Consider the following 22,388-nt stretch of genomic DNA (forward strand, 5'->3'; position numbering starts at 1 on the left):
ATTTTTTCACTATTCAAGTTGTAATTCGCATCGATCAATATCGAAACAAATATAACCTCTCAAAGAAAATATTATTGAATTGGTGCAACTATTGGAAAAGGAAGAGGGAATGAGGGATTCCAATGATATGTGAGTCTTGTGAGATAAGAAGGTTCTTTGTTTCATTCATCTCGAAGTGCTAAAAATCCAAAACATGGCGCCTGCAAGGATTAGCAGCAGCAGCTATCGAGGACCACTGGAAATACGTTGATGAGTTGAGTCCCATCTCGATCTCTATCTTACCTCATCGTGACAATTATAAATTTTTTTTTTTCTTTGCCAAATCCCAATTCCCAAAGGAGCCTTTCTTCCTCACAATACATGTTTATCTCAGTTCAATATCCTGATCTGGTGCTTCGTCACTCGGACGGTGCAAATATATCCCCTCCATATCCATGACGTATATGCATGCACATATGTTATCGTCCCAATCTTACTTTTCTATCGCACCTCACCAAACTAACCATCATATAATTGCCAACTTGCCACCCCATGGACCACTAGTAATGTTATATATTAGGACGTTGATTATGTTTTTATATAAGACCAACATGTGTAATAATGCATGTGTAGGGCATGACGAATGGAGAGTTAAAAAATTGGAACTTTAATGAAAAATTCCTGGTACTATTTGTTTTAACAAAAAATCATATTTTTATATTAAAAAGTCAATTCTGGTACTATTCACTTTATCTTTTATTTTGTCTTTATCTTTAAAACTCAAAGTTTTCAAGTTATTTTCATTAGTTTTTCTTTAAAAAATCTACTCCTTTCACATTTTTTATACTATATTTGACATATCTCTAATAAAATAGGACCTAAATATATTGATAGACTTACTTCTATTGTGGTATAAATATAGTATAAAAATTATGCCATGTGTAGCATTACTCAACAAAGTTTTCCAACTTGTTCATCAGTGATCGGGCTTTCCAATTTTGAGCAAATTATGCGGAGAAATGTTGTTTTACCAAATAGATAGTCAACATTGGATATTGACTTTCGTCGTTAATAAAATTTAAATAAAAAAGCTGACAATATAAGTTTGCCAAAAGAATATTGAGTTATATAACTACGTGTTTTTAGACATGTAACCTCATATATTTTGATGCCGTTTTATAACTATTTTATTTTCAGTTTTTATTTTTTTTTAATATTGCAAGATTTATTTGGTAACTATTTTCAATTTAAAAAAAAATGAACTCAAAATAAAAAATTGAAAGCCTAATTATGAAAATTCAAGAAATTAGTTTTCACATTCTAATTTTCGATTTTCAAAAAAATTAAATGCAAAAGCTGAAAACTAAAAACAAAATAGTTATCAAATATATAGACCTTGAGGTCATTAGCTATACTCCTTGTATATAGTTTTACATATGGCTTTATGTGAATTTCACTTTCATAACCTATTAGTGCAACATGGTAATAATGTAAAGGAAAATTTTATTTGAATCCACCATACTTTCTTTCTACCCTTAGCTTACTCTCTACACTTATTATGTTTAATAAACTATCAACCTCTCTTTAAACTCAAATTAACTACCTAAACTACCCACACAAGTACCCAATTCAACATTCGATTTTTTTTTTATACCCACCCAAAAAATAAAAAAGCATGTATATCATTGAACTTTTAAAGTTATTAGGTTGACAATATATAATTGTCAGCAAAGATTCATCTCCCCAATGGTTTAAAAGAACAAAATCAGAAACTATGAGAAATTTCACGTCAAGAGTGAACAATTTTATTAAAATTAAAAAAAGAAGAAGAGAGAGCTAATTATAGCCTTGGGTATAAATTCATAATGATTCAAGATTTGTAAGCTAAGCTATCATTCTCTTCTTGCAGAGAAAACATTATGAACATATTATTGATAATAAAAGAAGATACAACAGTAAACCAGCTCTTTTCTTCCTTCAATTATGCAAAGTTAAAGATGGAAAAACATATTTTCCAAAAACATATGCACATAGGAAATCATTTAACACAAGTTTACCATCTTTGTAGGAAATCTCCCATTTACAAGGCTCTTCTGAGTTTTTTAAAACATGCATCTGTAGAAACAAAAAGGAATAAAAAAGAATTTTGGATTCCCAATTATTCGTCATATAATTGAATATTCAGAACTCTTTGTTTACAAGGATATATTCTATAGTAAAATAGTTTGGGTTAAGCAGTTCTACTGCTACCAAATTGTTCGAAATTATCGATTTTATTTACCATGCATTGATAAACAAATTATCGTAAAACAAAAAAAATCGTCTTTGCAACAAAAATCAAAACTTTTACTCAAGAAAACAAAAGACATCGTGGAAGATCGCATGGCTTCCTTACAAAAAAGCACGCGTGCTCTTCATCTTCATGATAAATCGCATATAGCTGCAATCTTGGACTCCTAAACTCTAAAAAACTTGAAATCAAATGAAAGAAAAAAACGTGATTGGCATAAATCCCTTTCTCTTTTATTTTGTTTCGCATAAATACAATGGGCTAACAAAGTCTTTTTGTGCAGGCAGTACACTCTTAAACCCTAAAAATTGAAATCAAACGAAGAACAAGTCATATCTTAGTTGGAGGATTTAAAACTTCAAAATGACCATGCATCACAAAAACAAAAACAAAAAAAAATAATAATAAATAAATAAAAAAACTTATTTTTCTCTGTCAGAGCGTATTAAGACTTTAGCTAGAATGAAGGCATGATATAGATTGCGTTTTAGTTTTACAAAAATGCTACTCTTCGCACATTTTTGTACCATTATTTGTAATATTTATCTAATAGAGATGGACCCATATGCATTTGGGAGCCCTACTATATTAGAGAGATGGTACAAATAGGTGATAGTTGTATAGTTGTAGCATTACTCTGAGTTTTATTGTTATTGTATAGTGCATTTAACAAAAAATGTTACTCACACCATTTACTTGTACCACCATTTGTATCATCTTTCTAATAGAGATTGGACCCACATATTGGTGAGCTCTATCTCTATTAGAGAAATGATACAAATAATGGCACAACCAGGTGGCAAGTGTAACATTACTCTGCATTTAATTGTAATTATGCAATGGGCTGAAAAACACAATCTATATTTAAAGTTTAAATGAGTGTAGAGAAAGGTTATGAGTTCAAATATAATTTTTTTCAAGTGTAAAACGAAAGGAGAAGGTAAATAATAATATGATCCATGGAAGAAACAAGTTTGAATCTAAAAGTATCGTGGTGGCGCGTCCAATATGAATAAGAATAACCAGGATAAAATTGCCAACTAGTTAAGGAGATAGGGTTGTCCACTTTCACCTAGCTCCTTGGAAGTGGAAACCCTAAATCTTAAGTACCCTTCTTTTATAATCATCACCACCAATCTAACAAACACTTGCAACCCATTTTACCCAATCTTTTTATATGTAATTACTTAATCCCCAAGAACCCTTTTTAGCTAGTCAAAGAGGTAAGGTATTAAACATAATTATTGATTAATTCCAAAGAACTGAAGAATACAAGAGAAAGTTCAACCTAATATTACAGAAGACAAATAGTTCTCTCTTCTGACACATGTATGTAATGTTACAGGCGCCGTGTATATTTTTTCTACATCTGTCACTTCTTTGTGACTGTGTCACACGTTGGTTGACACTTGGAGAGAAAGACTCATTACCCAGAAAAAGAAAACCGTAGAACAAAGGCTTTCGAAGGACAAAACCGACAAACTAACTCTGGTAGCTAGCAGAATTCGTGATTTCATTTCTACCCTGATCGCATGCAACTAATTAAGAATAGCATTTAAGTAAATAAATCATGTATCTTATCAATTTCATGTTGTATAAATTACCAACAAAGAAGTGAAAAATGATTATCCAACTCTCTATTCCTTGAAAATTATGATACAATTTTAAACAATTACTTATTAAGAACAAGTTTCCAAACCAATAAAGAATAGCATTTAAGCAAATAAATCATGTATCTTATCAATTTCATGTTGTATAAATTACCAACAAAGAAGTGAAGAATGGTTATCCAACTCCCTTAAAAATTATGATACCATTTTAAACAATTACTTATTAAGAATAAGTTTACAAGCTAATAATTTATAACACGATAAACGATAAACAACAGTCATAATCATTGTGTGGTTTTGTTTATTTGGAAATTATGATTACCCCTAGTCCTAGCTTCTCAAGTTGTTTACCATAAATGGATAAATCCCATATTACCATATATAGTGGCTAGTGCCTGATGCCATAGTCTACATTGAGCATATTACACAACCAAACACACAGGATATTAGACAAACAATGACTAGCTAGCTAACAATATAGTTCATCTGTAGAAACCAGAAAGCAAACTGAAGATTAATTAAGAGTGGCCTAGGCACATCTGAGAGGCTGTTGAATAACAAAACAATAATAATATAATAACAGAAAAACAGAATCAGTTATTCCTAATTTTAAGTAATGAAAAATAGTGACATCATTTCCTAATTAGAAGAACAAGACAATTAAGCATGGTGACACCGGATAGTTAGAGAAGTGCATGCTATCACCCTACGTGCCTGCAAATGCAGCTCCCGTGGGACAAGTTTCGCTTTTTTTCTGCAAGATAACAAGGAAATATATTTATTACATTATAAAAATTAGAAATTAATTTTGAGAAAGCACAGTGGAAATTTCTTGATTTTTGTTTCTTTCTTATCCGCAAGGGTAGAGTTTTATCGATGTCACAAGAATTCTTACCTCCCCACTGGTGTTATAAATAGAGGGGACTTTGGAGGAGCTTCCTCAACTTCTCCTAGTTGTTTAACAAAGCTCATATACCAAAACAAGTTCTAGCCATGGCCGCATCTTACTCAGTGCCTTCAATGGTAGGCCATCAACAACCTTTATCCCATTTCATTTCCTCCAATTTTCTAGTAGTTGTCTTTGCTTGTGAGTCTCTACTAGGAATTTTCTAAGTTTGAGCTATTTCTATAGTACATTATAATGGTGTTAAAACACTTATTCGTGTTCATGTCCTTGGTTTTGCCTAGTTTTTATTTGTTGGTTCATAGTTTTAGACGTAGGTTATGTATCCCTCGTCACCTAAACAAACTTCTATGTTGACGAGCTCTCACAGTAGCAGAGTCTAGGTGTTAGACCTATTATTGTTCGTAGGTCTCACTCCCTTTCCACTGCGCCGAGAGCTGGACCTTTTAACCAGGGTCAATGTTATGTTTAAAAAGGAGAGAGACTTAAATTGAAACACTCGAGTTCACAAGGCATAGTTGCCATTTGAGTGAAAGATACAGGGGTTAAATTTGTTAAAGAGGAACTTAGCACTCTTAAAAGTTGATGAATTTGCTAATAAGTAAAAAGTATAGCCTTCTTTTATGGAAGATTATGTACCTAAATTTACATTTCTCTATATGATGATTATGTATGCAGTTGATGTTGTTTTGAAGAACCGCTGGATAAAATTTTGGTCGGCACTTTAAGTCTAGATATTGGAACACAAATGAATGAATTTACAATTAGAATGAGCTAAAAAGTTCGGAATGCAAATTGGTTTCCACATGTTTGTAACTGGTGAGACTTGTGTATACAGATAATGGAAGAAGAAGGAAGGTTTGAGGCAGAAGTCGCAGAGGTGCAGGCATGGTGGGGCTCAGAGAGGTTCAAGCTCACAAAACGACCATACTCAGCTAGAGACGTTGTGGCACTAAGGGGCACCCTAAGACAAAGCTATGGCTCAAATGAAATGGCCAAAAAGCTGTGGAGAACTCTCAAAAATCACCAAGCCAATGGCACATCCTCAAGAACTTTCGGTGCCCTAGACCCCGTCCAGGTCACCATGATGGCCAAGCACTTGGACACAATTTACGTCTCCGGTTGGCAATGCTCGTCCACACACACCAGCACCAATGAGCCTGGTCCCGACCTTGCTGACTACCCTTATGACACCGTCCCAAACAAGGTGGAGCATTTGTTTTTTGCTCAACAATACCACGACCGCAAGCAAAAGGAGGCGAGGATGAGCATGAGCCGGGAGGAGAGGGCTAGAACCCCTTATGTTGATTACTTGAAGCCAATCATTGCTGATGGTGACACCGGTTTTGGTGGCACCACGGCAACTGTTAAGCTTTGCAAGCTTTTCGTGGAGCGAGGCGCGGCTGGTGTTCACATTGAGGACCAGTCATCTGTGACAAAAAAATGTGGTCACATGGCTGGGAAAGTGCTTGTTGCTGTTAGTGAACATATTAACAGACTTGTGGCTGCAAGGCTACAATTTGATGTTATGGGAACTGAGACTGTATTGGTGGCTAGAACCGATGCAGTTGCAGCTACATTGATCCAGACCAATGTGGACACTAGGGATCATCAGTTCATATTGGGGGCTTCTAACCCGAATCTTAGAGGGAAGAGCTTGGCTACCCTTTTGGCTGAAGCAATGGCTGCTGGCAAAACAGGAGCTGAGCTGCAGGCCATTGAGGACAACTGGACTTCAATGGCACAGCTGAAGACATTTTCTGAATGTGTCACTGATGCAATCAAGGCCATGAACCTTGGCGAACACGAAAATAGGAGGAGATTGAGTGAATGGATGAGCTATTCTAGTCCTGAAAAGTGTTTGTCAAATGAGCAAGCGCGAGAAATTGCTGAGAAGTTGGGGCTTAAGAACCTTTTCTGGGACTGGGACTTGCCTCGAACAAGAGAAGGGTTCTACAGGTTCAAAGGGTCTCTGATGGCAGCGGTTGTGCGTGGCTGGGCTTTTGCTGATCACGCTGACATTATTTGGATGGAGACTTCGAGCCCTGATATGGTTGAGTGCACCCAATTTGCTGAGGGGGTGAAGAATAGGCAGCCTGAAGTCATGTTGGCTTATAATCTTTCACCATCTTTCAACTGGGATGCATCTGGGATGAATGATCAGCAAATGGTGGACTTTATTCCTAGGATCGCCAAGCTTGGCTACTGCTGGCAGTTTATCACGCTGGCAGGTTTCCACGCTGATGCGCTTGTGATCGACACTTTTGCGAGGGACTACGCGAGGAGGGGAATGCTGGCTTATGTTGAGAGGATCCAGAGGGAGGAGAGGAACAATGGAGTTGACACACTTGCTCATCAGAAATGGTCTGGTGCTAATTTCTATGATAGGTACCTCAAGACTGTCCAGGGAGGCATTTCTTCCACTGCTGCTATGGGCAAAGGCAAGTCATTATAATTTCTAGTTTTCTTTTTGACAAGTCGAATTTATATACTATCCTAAATCATGAGAAGAGGGATTCGAACTACAATGCATGGGATGTACACATGCCCTACCCGGAAATGCAAATTCAAATTCCACTGCGGTGAGACATACACATTTAATCTAGTCGGACATACTACCCTAACCAACTGGCCTAACCTAAATCTGTTCTATAATCGGATTCTCTTAGTACATTGAAAATGTTATTGGTAACTTATACTTGACCAAAATTGTTTCATTTTACATTTTCAGGAGTGACTGAAGAGCAATTCAAAGAATCATGGGCCAGGCCAGGAACAACTGATCTGAGTGAAGGCAATGTTGTGATTGCCAAGGCAAGACTGTAAGAGAGAGAGAGAGAGAGAGAGAGAGAGAGAGAGAGAGAGAGAGAGACTTAGAATAATGTGCTGCAATAACATATAATGCAGGTGATTGGCCTTTCTGGGTATATTTTTTGTTTTTGCTACCTAGTGCATTCTAGTGTATTTCTTTTATTGGTCTCAAATGTGAGGACCAAACTTGTTCTTGTGTAATGTATTATGGGATATTCTTCCCTGTGTTTGAAATATATCATTCCATTCCTATTAATCCTATGTTTCTTCATTTTCTTTGTCCAAGTTTTTGCATAAACCATAAACCCTAATTCCCCAAAAGAATCAGCTATGATCAATAAACGGCTTCTGAGATATACTGGGTAAAAGAAAAATGATGAATCTTATGTTCTTATTTCTCATAATTTACTTATAATTGTCTATCGTTCTTTATGTTGCATGGACACTTCAATTTTATAGGATATTAAGTGTTCAACACAGACATAGACACGATGCTTTTGGACACCGCCCAAAGCATGTTGGACACGTACATTTTAGAGAGTCCGTGAACTTTTTTCAACATTTGACTGCCTCATTGTCTTTATTAACCATTTTCCATTTCTTTTCTTTGCTGACAGAGATAAAATTCATTACTTACCACAAGAGTAAGCAGCTCATTATTGAACCGTAATTGTGCATTTGATAATCCTGCCTGAATTTCCTGAAATCGATTAATTAATGAAGTTGTTCTCCTGTTTTGAAGTACAAATAATTAAGAGAATTATGATGATGGGAAACAACATTGGAGGCAAAAATTTCATGCCAAATGCCAATATACCATATTGCATTGTTTCTGAATATTGTGCTTTATACATAAAATACAGGAAATCAATTCATCTTGCCCTCCCAAACAAAAAGTAAAAAGAATAAAAAATGGAAAATGTAATAACTTGCACCTTGTAATTATTAAGAATTTAAGATTAATGATAGAGTGATATACATGTGATGGAAGATAAGATTGTCAACCTTTGCACTGCTGATTACTTCTTCCATGGCTTGAGAATAGAGAGTACGATGATCAATGCAATAATCAAGAGCAAGATTATGGAAATCATCATGCATTTTCTTGACTTCTTCTGCAAGCTCTTTGCAGTTTGTAGGGCAACATTCCCTGATTGTACATGGTCCACTGCATTTGTCACCTGTGTACCAAATAGAGATAATACCAACTGATCAATGTGTTTTCCATTTTCCAACCAAAAAACACAAAAAACACAAAAAAAAAAAAAAAAAAAAGTGTTTTTCAATAGTCTATGCCAAGGGAATTATTCGATTGTATTTCTAGATCTCATTGACTACATTTTTTGTACTAACCAAAGCTGATGTGGTTTTTTCAGAGTACAAACACGTATTAAATATTAAATATGTATGTTTACAAATAAGCCATCATATAGTGTATTAAATCAATTAGATCTGTAATGTATAGGTCCTTAAAGTGGTGCTACACCACTCAATAGACCATGATGGTAATATTTCTAGGTATTCGTATTATACAACCAAATAGGTATTCGTATTGAATACGTATTCGTACTATACAACCGAATCACAATGATGATGAGTAAGTTGGACCTGTTTGATGAAAGGCAACTAATCCAAGGTCTAACAAGCCCTATTGGTGAATTATGAGCCCAAACCAACCCAACCCAAGTTACCAATACGTAACCACCAAAATTCAACTGATGTCATAAATGAACAAATAATGAAATATACATATAATCTACCTAAGTTGTATTTGATGCTAAGAGAACTTTAGGTTTTTCTTGTTACACAATCAATATAACAAATAATTAGGAAGATGAGCGCATGATAAACATTATGACAACATAGCACATTAGATTGTCGAGTAACAGAACATTAACATAGTGGTATATGCACATGTGTGCAACCAAGATGTACAAAAATTCTTCACTTTGTTAGTTCAACTCAAACGAGCATAAATAGAAATCAAATTATGACAAGTAATCATAGTTAGTTTAAAACCACCCTAAAAAACTTTAACCATCGTATATATGGACATAAACTATAGACTGGTTCTCTTTGAATGAGAGGAAAAACAAAAAGATTACAATAATGGTTGTGCTAAGGTATAATAGACAACGTTTAGGATAGAACTTAGAACAAAGGTGGTCAAATTCGTCGATTATATATAACTTCTCTCTCACAACCTGCCCGATTGAAAGTAAATCTCACTAATTCGCAATGAAACCTAAATGCACGCTATGAGAAAAACATTATATATAACCGGCTCATACAAAAACTCATTTGTTGAAAGATGTCACTTTGCATTAGGTTTAGGTTGCATGGATTTGATTGCAATTTTCGAAGTGGTGAAAACTAGGCTTGGACTCCATTGCCATTATCTTCATCCCACACCCCAAGAATAAGGAGGCCATTTTTGCAAAAGACTAGGAGACAAAAGGGTTACCAACAACCTTTTTGAAGAATAATCATATGGAATCAATTTTTGGTTTTGATTCACGAAAGGGATGAAGTAGAAAGTGGCAGACTGGCATATAAGATAAATACGTGCACAATTTAATATAAAAAATATATATATAAAAACAAGTTTTGAAAATTGCCTGTAAGAATAACTTAGATGAAGATAGATTATTAATATAAAAAACTTAGTTAAAGATAGATTAGATTAAACTAATATTAACATTTTTAAATAATATAACTATAGAAAATAAATTCAATTTTTTTATATGTTAAAGATAGATTAGATTAAACTAAAATTAACATTTTAAAATAATATAACTATAAAAAACAAATTCATTTTTTTATAAGTTACGTGAGGACAAAAAATTAATTGATTATATGTTTTTATTAAGCATCCTACTATTCGTCACATTTGAAAATGTAAAAGAAACAAAGGGTGAATCTTTTTAAAGCGTCAAATTGTCAATAAAATCAAGAGAAATTATAATGCTTTGCCGCAGGACAAGTTTACAATCGTTTTCAATTCGCAGTCTGAAATGCAGACACACCACCATCAATAAACCAAAGCTTCACAAGAATACACACACAAAGATAAAACATTTATAGCCAAAGAAGATGAGGAAAGCACACCGAAAAATCGCAACCAAAGAAGTAAAGACACTCTCCTCGGTCCTCCCAACCAACCCGTCAATATTACACGGTGAAGAGACAAGGGCAAACTCAAGCACCCTTAGCCACTTTTCCATGGTTTGAGGACGGTAGCGACTATAATAGCTACTATTATTAAGAGAATAATGATTGCAATGCACATCCATTTTCGGGAGTTCTTCTGGAGTTTCTTTGCTTTTTGAAGCGCAGTGTTCCCAGATTGAACATGATCGACTGCATTCGTAACCTGGATAAGAGTCCCATCAACACACAACACAAAGCAATACACAATTACACACGCAGCGAGCATATATGCATGACCGAACATATGTTCAAGGATGCAAAAGTAGAAAACCTGAGATTCGATATTGTCTAAAATCTCTCCTTGAGCATCGACCAAGACTGCCATATCGAGGTAGATCTGAAAATTTAAAACATATTAGAAGGTTTAGTTTCTCAAGTAGACGGACAAAACCTCATGTTACGGCACACATACCTGATGCAAGTCAAGTAGCTTTTTCTCAATTTCCTTAACGGTGTCATGCCTCTCTTGAATTTCTTCCAACGTATTTAGTACCTGTAATCAGAGGTTCAGAGTACCTGATATAATTCTCACAAATTTTTCCAAAGTGGAAGGAATCTGAAAATCAAATATGACAAAACCCAAGAGAAGTATACCTGTCCTCGTCCCTGTTCTTGAACTGCCTTTTGGAATATTTGCTCACTATTTCCAGTTTCTATCAGGTTGTCAATTGTCTAATACAGTCACCATATTAGGCGGATTAGGAACACATTCAAATTAATATAATTTTGAAGCTCAAATTCGGTAATTAGAAACCCGGCTCACCTCTTCATCTGGTCTGGTTCCTGTAACTGCAAGTGTAATGTGTAAAGATATGATCACTCAATAAGGAAAACGAAGATAGAACTATAACAAATTGTCTTAATATGTAGTTTGTAAGTTCTACTTGTTTGTGTTGAAAAGGCATGCTAACCTGTAATGACTCTTCTCTCCACAACCTCACGATATTCATCTTGGATTCGTTGTCTGAGGGTCTGAAACATAAAACATTGATGAGCGAAAAATGGGTTGGGATAAATGAGTCCAAGGGTAACAAGCAGAATTTATATACACATACCTGAAACTCGATCATTATCTCCCTAAACTTTTTTGTCAATGAACTGCCAAACAGAAAAGTAGCCTATATGTCAACTTGCTCGACCATCAATCCAACATACAAAATTAAATACTCTACACAAAATATAAGCACTCTACTAACTTTGTCATGTTCATCCGCGATCTGTCAACACCTGTTCCCTTCTCACATCCAGGTTTTTGTCGGTTGGCTAAGTTCTGGGGAAAGGATAAGGGAGTCATTAGCAAAACCAAAAACACCTAACTTATATTAGATGAAGTTGGCATATCAAAGAAAGAATTATTAAAATATTACATCTTTGCTAATTGCTTCTAGTTTCGCTTTGACACCACGTGCAATCTTTCCTACTTCATCAATATCTTTTTCCATCCGCTTTTTGATTGCTGAAAAAAGGATAACGTTCTTAACGTATAGCAGACAGAGCAGAGAATAACAAATCAGAAAGCATAATGCACCATGAAACAGTTAGCAAGGGATTTCTCCAAGTTCCAAGCAGTTGGCAAGTCTGCTTAAAACTTGTCACCTTTACAGTTTAACTTTTTGTACCTAGCAAATTAATCCATGCTGACTACAAGCTTATTTACTGTCAACTTTTTGTAACACAAAAATACTCACGAAATTTCACTTTTAGGCGCAAGCTTTTGAAACTATGACTGAGTTGGAAAATAGCTTATACCTTTCATGGCAGATGCTTTTGTAACAGACTTCGACTCCTCGTTTGCATCCTATAGGAAAATTTTCAACAGTAAGTTTCTAGTTAACTGTTAGAGAAAATCCTAGACCAGAAACATTCACCCAGTGCCAATCAAATTCAGATAAATGATAAATAGACCCCAATTCCAGGAAAATTAAAATGTAGAAGCACGTCTATACAAACTCAACATAGCAATGAATGACACGACACGTATGCATACCTTAAGTTTTTTAAGAAGCCCGGAGAGCTTATCCACCTGTTTCTCAATCTCTTGTATCTAAATTCAAAAAAACAAAAGAGATCAGGACAAAGCAACTGATTAAGCATTGACGAAAATGAAAAGAAAAGGTAAACAAAAAAGCAAATGCCATATAATCCAATAGCTAACGGTAAGAAGAAACATAACGAATGTGTCCGATAAGGGATTTCTTTCTTCTATATCTAAACAAAATAATTTGCACAAATCCCAAATAGATTAAATGGGTTGCATTTCCAATTTGCAAAGCAGTCTGCAATCAAATGGAACTTTGTGGATAGGAAAAGACCTGCTTATTGAAAGTGTCCATCCCTGCATCGGAATAGCTATGTGGAACTGGCCTTCCCATTTCAATATCATCTGTTCCAGAAGTCTGAGCTCGTGCTTCACCAACAAATGAATCCTAAAGCATAGCATAGTACACAATATAAGCACTGAATACAACTGGCTGAAATAAACATTAATTTTCTCCTAATCATTTGAAGGAAGAGGCAACGTAGTTACACATTAACCGACCACAAATTCAATTCAAAATACTTAGAAATTCAGGTGCAGATGGTTTTTATGTCAATGGTACTGTTTGACAAACGATCTGACATCAATGTTATTAGCATAGTTAACAAAAATGCAGTGAATATGCAGTCTTTGTGATAAAATTCAGCAAACTCTCTGTTCAGTTGCTAACTAAACTTCGGAACAACATATTCAAACATCAAAGACTTCCGAATTTTTGAGACCACTGGATTCAACGCAAGACAATCAGATTGAGGCTGAAAACTCAGACTATTTTCGTTTTTATCACAGAATTTCCCCTTTCAGTCAGCCAAACTCAAATCTGATGTGATATCTGATTCATCCATTTGAAAATTCCTCTCAAATTACAAGTGGGTATTCTCCAAAAAATCAGACTATTTTCGTTTTTATCACAGAATTTCCCCCCTTGAGTCAGTCAAACTCAAATCTGATGTGATATCTGATTCATCCATTTGAAAATTCGTCTCAAATTACAAGTGGGTATTCTCCAAAAACTTAAAATTCACATAAAAATCTCAGATAAAGATTGTCAGGTAGTCATTAGTCAATCACCAGTAAAAAGGGTACCAATCCAATCCAAAAAGCATCAACCTTGTTCTAGAGCAAATCACAAAAACCCCGAATTCACATACCAAATTCACAACATTTATCAAATCTACTAACTTGTGCAATTGAATTACAAATCCAAGAGACTGCAAACTAAACTGTCACTTCAAAAACAGCCACCAAACAATTTAATCAATAATTTACTGAAAACCCAATTACCGTAAGCAGGTCGTTCATCTTGTACAAAATCAGATGGCCGGACAGAGAGAGGGGGAGAGAGAGTAAAGTTGGGAGATGGTGGATGAGAGAGAAAGAGCTGTAGGAGGAGTGATGAAGTCGTTGGCTTTGATGGGTGGCCGGCGAAATATGAAAAAATAATAGAAGGAAAGAAAGGAAGATGTAAAACAAAAAGTGACAGACAGGCAAATAACAGCCCACTCGATTACACGAAAGGGGCGTTACATACAAATTCTAAACAACAGTTTTAGCAAATATTTTACGTTGTTTATTATTTATAATTTTGTTTAATATTACATTGTTTATGTTGGTGAGCTGCGTGATCCTTGAGGATTGGTCATCTCTTCCGACAACAGATGGGTTCCAGAAAATTAAGAAAACCAAAATACAGTAAAAGAAAGAGAAAGAACCTTTTCTTTCTAGCTTAATTAGTGAAGATTATTGCTCGCACATGAAAGATAGTTACCCTTAAATACCAATTTATTTGTACTTTAAATGTTCTTTTGACTAGGTTACCAAAAAAAATCTTTATTTTTTGAGAAATTGATTGAAAGGTTTTGATCCAAGAGAAAGAGACAACAGGTTCGTCGTTAATCACTAATGTTTATTTACTCAAACTTTATTAATTTTTATTTGTTATCAAGGTCTTTAATTTTTTTCACGTCAAACTTTTATAATAAATATTTTTACATGTCAACCATTTGTATTTGATATTTAGTATTTATTATTTTATAGTCTTGGCTGTAGGAGAATTGTTTATGGTAAGTTTTTTTTTTTTTTTTTAAACGCCTTATTCCTAACTAATCAACAAGATTATCTTCTTCTCTTTTAACAAGATTATTCATTGCTTATTTTATCGTTCATGGTACATGTATCAAATTCGTACCATGAATCACTATCACATAACTTATGTACCCATCTATTACTAGTGCTATTGGTATTATTTTTTTTTTAATAAACGATATTATTTACATTAGGGGAAGACGGTGGGGAAGACAGTGAGCTTAGTTTTATAATGAGATAGCAATAATATGGGTCAAATTCGCTCTTGACGATAATTGAATCTAAGACTTCTTACTTACAAGAGAAAAAGACTACAACTAATCGTAGTATTAAGTGACACTTTTTTTTTTTTGATGAGGGGGTTTCCTTAAGAGATGTTCTGTTTGTGTAAGAGCATGATTTGCAGATAAAGAAAGTAAATTACTCAATTTCGCAAGTAATACCCAACGATGCATTGGGGATCACGAACCCCTGATATGTTTCCTAATTATTATTAGAGGAGGATCATGTGATTATGTAACACACTAGTGCACGATACTATTTTTCTTCAATCGAGCTAAAAACTCCAACACAATGTCACAATAAATATACAGCCTACTCTTTATACGTATTTTTATTTTTCTAATGAATATCGTACTCTCTTTTAATTTTCATAGGAATTTGAATTACAAGTCGGATCAAACTCCCCAGAAAAATGGGAACCAAAACGGCCTAAATTAACATACAGGCTACCTCAAAATGCTTATGATTTGCAGTTACTAAATTACACCAGCTCGACTCCAAATCCCATGGGAACAAGAAGTATTATGACTTATGAGTTATCAATATTTTGGGTTTGGGCCTTGTTGGTTTCAACCATACTTCTTATTACATAAAGCCTGGCCCAAATCATACCAAATGCTTTTAGTTTAGTTTATAGGCCTCCTATACTGTCACAGTCCGAGAGAACCAGATTTGGCATTCATCTTTCATTTCCTACAAGGAAACAAAATCCAGCATTTGTACAAGAACTTTAACACAACCCTTCCCTATGCTTACCTCCTACATATGATTTTAATCAATATTATGATCTCCATTGCCTCTAATCATCATTTCCCAATAGAAATCGAAATTAAGCCGGTAATCTAAGCTTACTAAGCCTCCATTTTCTCACAAAACCAAGCATGACAGCTAAAAAAAAAAAAAAAAAAAAAAAAAAAACCAACTAGACTAACCTGGCAGATAAATCAAGAATACAGAAACAAAAAAACGTCGCAGAGGCCTCAAAATCTGCTGTGGTGTAACTGCAATCATAGTTTTTTTTTGTCCTCACAACAATTTCACTCACCCTCTTGAAGCCAAAAGAACCCGAAATCGATGCCTTGGTTTGGTTGGAATTTCTAAATAAATACTTTATAAGTGATAAAAAAGAATATGATTAGACCATAATAAATAAGATCATCTATAGATTGGTGTAGCAAAATTTGACCGTTTGGATAAAGGAGTACCTTAATTTGTCACTTAAATGAGTGGTATATAAATTCATCAATGATGATATTCGACAATTTATTTACCATATGTTTTAGCAATTACGTAATGTTGTTACAAACTCTTTACTATTTCACTTTGTGGATGTAATGAAGTGATGTATTTGCTGAAGACGCGCAAGTTTGATGGCATTCATCAAAATTAAATAAACAAAGTTGCTAGTTAATTTTAACAAGAAAAATGTTTGACCGACGAGATAAATTGCACCAAGCAAAGCCTGAGATTCCGTAATCTATGTGAATGTATTTAAGGTAGATGATAAAACATGCATGAACTTCACCTTCTTCCTTGAGATATCCAACAAAACCATCCCAACTTCAACTTTTATCATCACTTTTAAAGCTTAAAATATACCTATAGAACATGTGAGAATGTGAAGGTAAAAAAGTTTCACATCGGTGAAAGGAAAAACTTATTAAGAACTTATAAGAGGTTGAGCTACTCTTCATATTGCCTTGGTTTTTAGTGAAACCTCAACTTCTTCATAATCATTATTTTTTAGAGCCAGAGTAAGACTGATCGGAATGGGCGTACCTCAGAAGTTCGGTCATAAACTCAATATCTCTGATTGGATTAAGTTACTTAAACGAACTAGCGATGCCACCACATTCTGATGCTAAATGAACCAGCGATGCCACCACATGCTGCTGTACTTTGGGGAGGATTGAAATACATGTACCTTATATCATGAACTCAACATCTTTGATCAGATTAAGTTGTTCAAACAGACCAACAATAATACCACATCCTACTGTACTCTAAAAAAATAAGCAATTTCTACTAACTTTGCTGAGATTGATCATTATTGTTTGCTTTCTCGCAAGCAGCCAAACTTGCGTAACTCTTGTGTTCTCTATGGTATGCATATTTGGCTCCAACAATACCTTAAAAGTGTGGCACCTATGAATTGGATTTGTTGGAACTTCATATTCTATCGGATGATAAGTACCTTTCGAATCATAGATTTAGAAATTTCTAGCAAAACCACCAAAAGGTCTGAGGAGAGAAGTAACTACACGTGGACGCTAACGACAGACATCAAGAGATTCGTATCTTGTTAGAGTGTTTTTTTTTTTTTGTTCTTTTTTTGGGTGCTGGTTAACGACGAGGTTAAACGTCAACAAAGAAGAACTACAGTAAAGTCATCAGGACGCCGTTAGAAAGTGCCACCACCAAGAGTCTGAAGCTTAAACAAAATCTACTGGATCGACAGAACAACTTGACAAGTCAGAAGCTTAACAAAAATATATAATCTCACAAGCAGTGTCCAATTTTGTTCTAGGTCTGACGCAGGTTCTAATAACAAATACAACATTTTCTCTTGTCCTTTTTTAATTAACGCCGGCGTTCCGTAACATGAAGCTTTAAAATTCGTTGTACTACTAGATTTCTTGTTTTTAAATCAAGAAAATAACGGAAAACTTACATGTTATATAGCTTAGGTTGTTGACTAATGACATATATATTGAAATATATAATTGCTTATGAGGTGGAAGAACCTCACCTGCGATCTACATTGCTCTTATTCACGAATCATCACGTCATAAGTACAATTAATATTCTTTAATTACGGCTTAATTATTGAGTGGAAAATGAATGAATGTAGACTACAGTTTACACTTATTTATACAGAAACGCAAATATTAGTATTAGTTATATGGTTGCAAAGATACGAAATTAGGTAATCAGATTATATGCTCACAAATATTCTAGTTTAATATTAGCTTACAATAGAATGGTTGTTTTAGGCCCGACAAAGGGAAATTTTTCTAGCTATTCAATGTTTGGTTTGTGAGAAATGAAAAGTAGATCATTCGGACAATTTTTGAAATAAATATGATAATTTTATTGAAGAAAACTTAAGGAGCATACATATCATGGTTGAGAAGTGCCCTGATAGCATCAGGGGGTTCTTCAAACCAACTAACTGAAGCACCTCCTATCAAACTTAATTTAGCGAGGCAATGAGCCACACTATTACATTCACGAGGAATATACGAAATCATACACTCCAAAAAAATGAAGGTTGCATTTTTTTCATTCTCATGTTGAGAAAAAAAAAAATGCTTCGTTGGTGTTTAGGATCGGATTAAAATAGATAAATCATAATATTCAAGGTGTATTGAAGGTAAAAATGAATTATTTATTTGGAAGAATTAGAAGGGAATTAGACATGGAGGAAATTTCACCCTTCTAATCGTCTCATTTTGGAAGTAAACTGAATATGATAAGTTTCATTTATAAGTTAGGGCTTGCTTGAGAATTGCTTTTAAATGACTGAAAACTCTTTTAGAGCAAATATTTTTAGGTTCCAAAAGCACTTGAAGTGCTTCATTCAAGAAGCACCAGTTTTGCAGGAAGCACTTCAAGTACTTTTTCAAGATTAACTTACATTTTTACTAAGGATCAAATTTTTTTGCTTTCTAAAAGTGTTTTCAGTTATTTAAAAACACTTCTCAACGAACTCTTATTCTACCTTCAAGTTGAACTTATTTTTTTTCATTTCTTTCTTCAACGTATCTTGATTTCTCTTTATATTTTGTCACGGGACCTAAATGGCCATCATTATTTTCTCATCACGGGTAATGTATTTACCATATTAGGTTTTGGAATCATATATATGTTTTCTAATGCAAAGACCAAATTACAAGTCACACTTAGGTGAAATGATCAATTGAATATATGGACGAAAAATTTGACAAGGCATGGTAGCACATGGCTAATTGCCTCTTTAATTCAATGAATGATAAACTTCAGCACGGGGTGGGTCCTGCTTGTTTTTTGAAATAGAATTGTTCTTCTTCTTTTAATAGTCTTTGACCATACATACATCAAAAGACAATAGACAATTAGACATGCCCTAAAATCACGCGGTACAGAAAAGGAATAACCATCTTATATGTTGGTCTTTGTCATACAACATCTCGTTCTTCCATAGAATAAATTGTTGCTTTTGTAAAGGGGTAATGTTTTTTTAAGGGAGGCCAAATTTAAAAAAAAAAGAAATTATAAATCAAATGATGTAGTTGTTGATGATTGAATTATTATTTAAGTGTGTTGATTAACATGCTTATTTCTTATTGATGACATATCATTTAGTTTATAATTTGGTTTAAAATTTTGATTTACCTAGCATTAATGTTGTAAAGTATTTTCATCGTTATTAAATAAGATTGTTCTTCTAATATTTGCATTCCTTCTTTAGTCACACAGTTACATTGCTCTGATATGGGATAATCTAATTAAATTGCTGACCCAAAAGAAGGAAGGGAAGAAAGGAAGAAAGAGTTAACCTACGCATGTCAATACATAACACTTCATGCATTAAACATTTCGGCAATTTAACAAGTGGTGAATTATCCTAATAGTTATAATTTTTCTTTTTTTAACTCATCACATTCTTAGTTTAAACCCTTCCTCTCTCCTTAGTGTAGTTTAGACAAGAATATTGCTGGTATTTTGACATATCTACTTCAGTAAATCATACATATTTTTAATGTGAGATTTTAAATATGGAACCTTTTATCAAAATATAGTGGGAGCTGCACCAAGTCATTCTAACGCTAGGAAGATATATTGTAAATATCTATATTATTAGAAGATGTTCAAAAGTGGAATCTCCTCCTTCAAATACTAAACAAACAAAAAATCATGAAAAATATGACAGAAAGAAAAAGAATGAGAAGATTGAGGAAGTGTTTATATTTAGGGAATTGTTTTAGCATTCCAAAAATCTCATTATACACTTCAAACTTTTTATATTAGAAAAGAAAAATACATTTATGAGGAGTGTAGAATAAGATTTTTGGAATGACAATAATACTTCCCTATATTTATATATATTCGCTTTTTATGCTTTACCCTTCATCCGTCTCTTCCCATTTTTCTTTTTCTAATCGTAGCATATATTACATGAAATTCGAATTTAACAAATAGAGAAAATTTCACATATATAATTGGAAGAGCATGCATTTGAATCTTCTCCAATAATGTGCATCCAAAAGCACCTGCATGAATAAAAACGTCACAACTAACTAACGCACCAGAAATAAATAAGGAACCCTTGACGCTCAAAGAACAAAAATAATAATATTAACCCAAAAGAGTCAAGGCAAAAAGCTTTAAGCACATGAATTCAAAAACATCAACAGCCATGAAGACGAGACTTTACGAGCATGACCCTATACTAGCTAAGGGATTTGCATATGCATGAGTTGAAAAAGAAACCTACTTGAACAACACTTTGCAATTAATGGATAACTACGTCTATGTGCAGGCAAACTCTGAAAACCATCCTTCTAGATAAAAGAGTGAAAATGGCAATCCAAAGTGGTGAAAGAATAAGTCTTTTAGAAGGCATATATGCATGCAAGTCATCCTCTTAAGCCGACAGTGATTGATAAACTGAATTAGACCTTTAATCTACCACTCCACAAGTTGAAATCACATTATTAGTGGTCGTTAAGTACTATGTGATTGATTACCTAACTTTGATTTGCATGCTAATCAATTCAATTAAACCCAGAATGGTTCGCCAAAAAGTGTTGATACACAAAATGAAGATAAATTGTCTTTTGGATTGGACGCTTAGCCCATTCCCTACTGTAAATCTGTGATGATTTGGCTGCAATTAAATGTAAACAAATGAAAATATTAGAGGGTTCCCAAAATCCATAATTATTTGTCTAATCCAATTATCCACCAATTTATAGCAAATCACTATGCTTTGATCTTTCGTGTCTTTGAGAGATTGGAGAACAAGATCGTAAAGTAGCACCTAGGCACTCGGCAGCATATTCATAATTATGACTTGGTAAACTTTATACACACATAGCTAAATTAATCACATGTGATTGAAAACTGGGTGTTAGCCAAGTTTGCTCAAATAGCATGCACTCACTTATGCATTTAAATTTGAATCTATTTTTCTGTAATTTAGATGAACTTAGTTTAAATTATTTTATTTTATTTTTGTAACAAAAAATCACAAGTGTGAAGTCCGTAATTAATTATATGGTGGATTTGTATGAGAATGTGAGGTAAAAGAGTCTCACATTGGTGAAATGAAAAACCTTGCAAAGGCTTAAGAGGTTGGGCTATTCTCTATATTGCCAATTAGTTTTTGGTGGAACCTCAATTTTCTTCAATTTGAATATATTAGAGGTGAATATGCCAAGGGCATGGCCACACATGCGCACAAATTAAATTATAGGTAGTTGTATATAAATTACGTATATAATTTTATACATTGGTAGGCCATATGGTGTGAAGGAGAGCATTGCACATCATCCACAATATTCCTCCTATATGTGGCCTATAAACTTCTTCAACTATGGATGACGAATTAAAGTATATTTCCCTGATTAGGGTTTTTTGTTGCCACTTCGTTTTGTAATATTTTTTTTTTCGCGTTTTAATATTCATGTAGTATATATGGTGTAGCATTGCCATCATGCGTGGTAGAACTATCGAAAGAGCTAGAAGTTTTATTTTTTTTTATTTTATTTTTTTATTATTGAAATTCTAATTAAGAAAAGAATACCTACCTTACCCAATTTTTTAAAATATAATTTTGCTAATCTCTAAAACCATCAAATTGTTTAATTGAATTATTATCATGTCTTACAATGCACCTAGCTAGTCATTCAAAATATTACATTATATCTGAAGTGAATTTAAATACATTGTATATCTAGTTTATTTATACATGCATGGTTCTTCCAATTCATGTAGCCTTACTAGTTATTTTTTGAAAAAGTTAAGGTTTCACCGTAAAACTAATTAGCAATATGGGGAGTAGCTTAACTTAATAATAAGCCCATGTAAGGTTCCTCCTCCCATCAATGTTGCATTCATTCTCAACACGTCCCCTCACTTATGGTGAACACGTGGACAACACAACCGGTAACGTGGAGCACGTGTGGCCGTTTCACT

The 22,388-nt window shown here is 34.0% G+C and overlaps 2 protein-coding genes across 6 annotated transcripts; one reads left to right on the forward strand and one right to left on the reverse strand.

Moving 5' to 3' along the window:
* Positions 1–4,372: 4,372 nt before the first annotated feature.
* On the reverse strand, positions 4,373–14,584 carry LOC137739942 (syntaxin-132). 5 transcript variants are annotated; one of them, XM_088700139.1, is made up of 14 exons: positions 14,127–14,531; positions 13,117–13,230; positions 12,792–12,848; positions 12,554–12,602; positions 12,172–12,260; positions 12,001–12,074; positions 11,860–11,902; positions 11,716–11,776; positions 11,568–11,593; positions 11,399–11,476; positions 11,217–11,297; positions 11,076–11,141; positions 8,600–8,775; positions 4,373–4,633 (listed from the first exon to the last, which is right to left on the reverse strand). In XM_088700139.1, exons 1-13 carry the CDS (start codon positions 14,142–14,144, stop codon positions 8,614–8,616), a joined length of 918 nt encoding a protein of 305 aa, XP_088556265.1. In that variant the 5' UTR covers positions 14,145–14,531; the 3' UTR covers positions 4,373–4,633; positions 8,600–8,613. The 5 variants fall into 5 exon arrangements, with proteins under 5 accessions (XP_088556265.1, XP_088556264.1, XP_088556263.1 ...); XM_088700138.1 differs by lacking the exon at positions 4,373–4,633 and adding an exon at positions 8,232–8,285; XM_088700137.1 differs by lacking the exon at positions 4,373–4,633 and adding an exon at positions 8,232–8,294.
* ICL (isocitrate lyase) lies at positions 4,780–7,613 on the forward strand. Its single transcript, XM_068478272.2, has 3 exons — positions 4,780–4,902; positions 5,622–7,224; positions 7,515–7,613. Exons 1-3 carry the CDS (start codon positions 4,873–4,875, stop codon positions 7,607–7,609), a joined length of 1,728 nt encoding a protein of 575 aa, XP_068334373.2. The 5' UTR covers positions 4,780–4,872; the 3' UTR covers positions 7,610–7,613.
* Positions 14,585–22,388: the final 7,804 nt, after the last annotated feature.

Source organism: Pyrus communis, chromosome 9 (assembly GCF_041283825.1).
Source record: "Pyrus communis isolate YQ-2024b chromosome 9, ASM4128382v1, whole genome shotgun sequence".
NCBI lineage: Eukaryota > Viridiplantae > Streptophyta > Magnoliopsida > Rosales > Rosaceae > Pyrus > Pyrus communis.